Raw genomic sequence first — 1956 nt, 5'->3', positions numbered from 1 at the left:
CCTGGGAGGGGGCGGGCAGGGTGCCCCCCGGGGGGAGACCTGGGGCTGGGCCACGGCGAAGAACAGGGGCTGGGCCGCAGGGTCCTTCAGCCCATTGTAGGGGAAGAGCCCGGGGGAGCCGCCGCGCTGGCCCGGGCTGCTTCTCAGCACCGCCAGCTTCTCCCCCGGCCCCGCCGTCTTGCCCACGGCAGCGCCCGGGGCTCCCTGGCCGCCCCCCGGCCACTCTGGGCCCCCCTGGGGGAAAGGCAGCCGGCTCAGCACCTCCACTCGGTGGGGGCTGGGCCCGGCGGCTGGGAGTACCTGGGCCCAGGGCAGAGGGGGAGTCTGGGGGAGGCCAAGGCACTGGCCTAGGCCGGGCTGGCCTTCAAAGAATGCATTCCTGGCCGTGGCTGGGGGCCCCAGGGGAGGCGTGGGGTAAGGGGTGGCGGCAGGGTCCCACAGCGGGGGCAGTCTGGTGGGCAGAGGCCCCGGGGCGCCCAGCTCCGTGTCCAGAGACCCGGGGCTGGAGCTCACTCCGCTGGCTCCGGGGCTCCCGTAGGCCTGCCCAGGAAAGTGCCTCTGTGGCAGAGAGTTCGGGGGTCCCCTGGGGCTCGCCAGCCCCTCGTGGGCCGAAGGCGGCCTCTCAGGGAGTGCTTTGGTCAGGCTCTTGTGCAAACTGTCCGGAAAGGTGGCTGTGCTCTCCGAGAAGGGGCTGGGGGCCGGGTGAGCAGCACCGGGCTGTGGGGTAGCACAGCCGAGGTCACCGGGGGCGTCGAGGCCGGGCTGCCCCGGGTAGCAGGGCGGGGGCTGGGGAGCGGGCTGGCTGGGCAGGGGGAAGGCTGAGCCGGGGCTCAGCGCCTCCTCCGGCCATGCTCCCCGGGGCTGACGGAAGGCAAACACCAGCGGTCTCTCTGCGAACTCGGGCCGGGCCGTGCCCTCGGGGAAGGGTTTCGGGCCGGCCCCACGCAGAGCCGGGAAGGGGTACTGGAAGGAGGCCACCCCGGGGCTGTCCCCTTCAGGAAAAGGCTCCGGTTTGGCAGAAGGGACCCCGAATCTAGCACCTGGGAAGCTGTTGTCAACAGCGGGAGGCCAGGCGTCGGCCCCGCCGCCCGGGGGTTCCGAGTAGGGGGCTGGCGGGCTGGGNGCGTTCGGTGAGGTATAGTTGGTGGAGGTAAAGCTGGAGGGGGCCTCCTGGAAGCACCTTTGGAAACTGAGCTCTTCTGGGGCCTCTGCCTCGGGGGCCCCGGGGTCCTTGCACGGTGGGCCCTCGGGAGTCGTGTCCAGAGCGGGTCTGGCCCGGGAGCCGGGGAGGTTCCGAGTGTGGAGCTGCTGGGGGCTGCCGTCCGCGCTGCTGGCCTGCGTGCGGCTCCTCCCTGGCGGGGCCCGGGGGCCGCCTCCCTCCCCCGGGACGCTGCTCAGGGACGGGGTCCTCGGGAGTGAGGCCTTGGGCTCCCCCGGCCCGGCATGCCACTGCTGGGTTTCTGGAGGCCCCCCAGCCTGGGCCTCGCAGCCTGTGGCCTTAGCGGTCCTGCTGGCTGGGACGCCGTCCTCACTGGGGGGCCGGGAGGGGCCCCCCGTGCCCCCGGCCCCCGGGCAGGGCTGCAGGTCTCGGGTCATGGCTGCGCGCGGCGCTCTGCGGGGCTGCTCCCCAGGCATGACCCCTCCGTCTGGGCGCTCGGAGGACGCGGTGCGCCGAGGGGGCCCCTGGAGAAGACTGCTCTCATGGTCCTGAACGGGGCCTGCAGAGAAAGTGCAGGGTGAGGGGAGGCTGTGGCTGCCGGGGCGGGGGGTGGGGGCCCAAGCAGCTGCACACAGGCCTCTGCCCTCGGGGGACGGGGCTCCATTCCAACGGCCCCTTCACAGGTGGGGGGCGGGTTCCTGCCATACTGGGGGAGGGCTCCCTTTGTGGGGGACAAGGTCTCAGAAGACCCTGGCCGCCCACAGAGCAGCCCTGCCAGGCGCTGACCAGGCCATAGT

General features: G+C 73.2%; 1 protein-coding gene across 1 annotated transcript in view; it reads right to left on the bottom strand.

The window, feature by feature from the left end:
* Positions 1-1635, bottom strand: part of ZNF469 (zinc finger protein 469) — a 13015-nt gene extending 11380 nt beyond the window's left edge. The window contains 1 exon segment of the mRNA XM_077754184.1: positions 26-1635. Coding sequence (XP_077610310.1) covers positions 26-1635 — 1610 coding nt within the window.
* Between the last annotated feature and the right edge of the window lie 321 nt (positions 1636-1956).

This window comes from Crocuta crocuta, unplaced genomic scaffold (genome assembly GCF_008692635.1).
Source record: "Crocuta crocuta isolate KB4526 unplaced genomic scaffold, BGI_CrCroc_1.0 scaffold61, whole genome shotgun sequence".
Classification (NCBI taxonomy): Eukaryota; Metazoa; Chordata; class Mammalia; order Carnivora; family Hyaenidae; genus Crocuta; species Crocuta crocuta.
Note: the sequence above shows the minus strand (reverse complement) of the source record. Positions and strands in the feature narration are given on the sequence as shown.